At 39.4% G+C, this 2,164-nt stretch overlaps 1 protein-coding gene across 1 annotated transcript in view; it reads right to left on the bottom strand.

Moving 5' to 3' along the window:
* Positions 1-2,050: 2,050 nt before the first annotated feature.
* Positions 2,051-2,164, bottom strand: part of LOC103192476 (myosin regulatory light chain 12B-like) — a 15,312-nt gene continuing 15,198 nt past the window's right edge. The window contains exon 3 of the mRNA XM_007935467.1: positions 2,051-2,158. Coding sequence (XP_007933658.1) covers positions 2,051-2,158 — 108 coding nt within the window. The remainder of the gene's footprint in view (positions 2,159-2,164) is intronic.

Below are 2,164 nucleotides of genomic sequence, written 5' to 3' on the forward strand. Positions count from 1 at the left end.
GGAAAAACCTGAACGAAAACAGTGAGTCCAGAGATGGTCAGAGCTGTGGATTGTCAGCTACTCTGGCGAGACCAACAGCCTGAGTATTTCCAAGTGGTGTTGGGACCTGAGAATTGACTTAAAGATCAGTCCCAGTCACCAAGGGCTGCAGGGACAACTGCTCTGGTGGCCTATGACTAGGAAAGGAAACAGCAAGGAGGGAGACAACCTGAGCTGTGGACTTTCTGCTGTCTGGAGGGTGCAGCCATCTTGATTGTTTACACATGGCAGCTATTTTGGATATTTAAAGTGACCGAGGACAAAGCCATTTTAAATGTTTACAAGTGGCAACCATTTTGGATTTTAAAGTGACAGCATTCTCATTCGGATTCCAGGGACATAAGAACAGGCTCTGTTTGCCAGGGTCAGCAAAGACACATGAGAGGCTGACAAAGGAAAGGAGACAGGTAGTGAGCGTATAAGTACTGTCAAGTAGCCAATAGAGGAGCACAGCACAGTACCCTGCCTGCATAGATAACATACAAACAAAACAAAGAAAAAGCTAAAGAAAGCCCAGGAAATTTAAATGACAGCAAATGAACAGATATTTTCCTAATGCACCTAGCTATGGTAGTGTAGTAGGAGCTCTGGTAGCATAGTGCCTAAGGCACTTGATTGCTAACCAGAAGGCTTTTGGTTCAAACTCACCAGCCACTCCTTGGAAGGAAGGTTGGGCAATCTACTTCTGCAGTGATACTGCCCTGAAACTCAAAGAGGGGTTGCTATGAGTGGGGTCCGAATCAACAGCACTTAACCACAAGCACCTAGCTATAAAGCGCAAATATTAAACAGTATGCAAATGAATTGAGCTTAGGCAGATTAAATATTGACACAAGTCTTTCACTAGGGGACTAGGTGTTGGACACTGGAAAGCTTCCTTTTCCATGGCTTGTTTTCTTTTGTAGATTGTGTCCCTCCCTCTTCTCATAGTACTGTCTGGAGCATTTAGATAAGCCTTGTGGACTCAATGTTTTTCAGCCCTTCCCTACAATCTACATGAAATGTCTTCAAACATCCAACAACAGTAGTATTGGTTATAATCTTTTATCTTTGATTTATTTTACACAGGATAGAATTTTCCAAAACTTTGTTCAAATAATCAATTACTCCAAGATTAAGTTTCAGCAATGGCTACAGAATGACTTTATAACATAACGGAAATGAATGACTTTCAGGCATTGGTAGCTCTTCGTGGAGACAACAGTGAGTATAAGCTCTAGACTTGAGTGCCCAATGTTGGAATTCCAACTCTTTCACTCACTAATAGTGACTCTGATCCAACCACTCTGAGCTCAGTTCCCCATCTGGAATCCAGGGCTAATAAAAATCTCACAAGGTTGTTGGGAGGATTCAGTGCTTCACACACAGAAAATATTCGATAGTAACAATTATTTTCTTCACCATTGTGCCTCACCACAGACTCTTTTATAAATAGTTTGTTTTCTCAGATACATTCTATATCATACAGTAACTTAAACATCTGACTTCCTACAGGTTAAAAAACACAAAGGCATAATACATTTGTATTACATAATGAAGTACTTAAAAATTCTGAAGACACAGTTCCAGACATATGAAAAATCAATTTTATCATAAAATCGGAATGATGAGAAGTTGAAAACCTGAAAAAAAGGACTATCTCCAACTACCACTCGTTCTACTTGTCATTACATTCATTTCAGTCAGCATGATCTTTATTTCAAAATAACATTTTTATTTTATAAAAATGTAAAAATCCAGCAAAACCAGAAATATGGATATATTTTCCTGGGATTTCACACTTGTTGATTTTTATTTGTAATCTCTTTTTCAATACAATTTACAACCTCATCCCCATTCTCAGCTTGATTACACAGGTGCTAAGTGGCAGAAAGGGTCTGGAATAAATACATCCCCAAAAAAGGCAAAGCTGTGAAGCTAAGTGCATGCAACAGGTTCTATGAAGGTGGGGGAAAAGTATCTTGGAAATAGAGTAAGACAAGGTAACTAGAAGGTTTTAGCTAAAGTTCGTTCAGTCATCCTTGTCTTTTGCTCCATGTTTAAGGATGCGCGTGAACTCAATATAATTGAAATTCCCCTTTTTGTCAATAGGTGCTTCTCTGTACAGCTCATCCACTTCCTCATC

This window comes from Orycteropus afer, unplaced genomic scaffold (genome assembly GCF_000298275.1).
Source record: "Orycteropus afer afer isolate SDZICR_OR568_19922 unplaced genomic scaffold, OryAfe1.0 scaffold00028, whole genome shotgun sequence".
In the NCBI taxonomy this organism is placed as follows: domain Eukaryota; kingdom Metazoa; phylum Chordata; class Mammalia; order Tubulidentata; family Orycteropodidae; genus Orycteropus; species Orycteropus afer.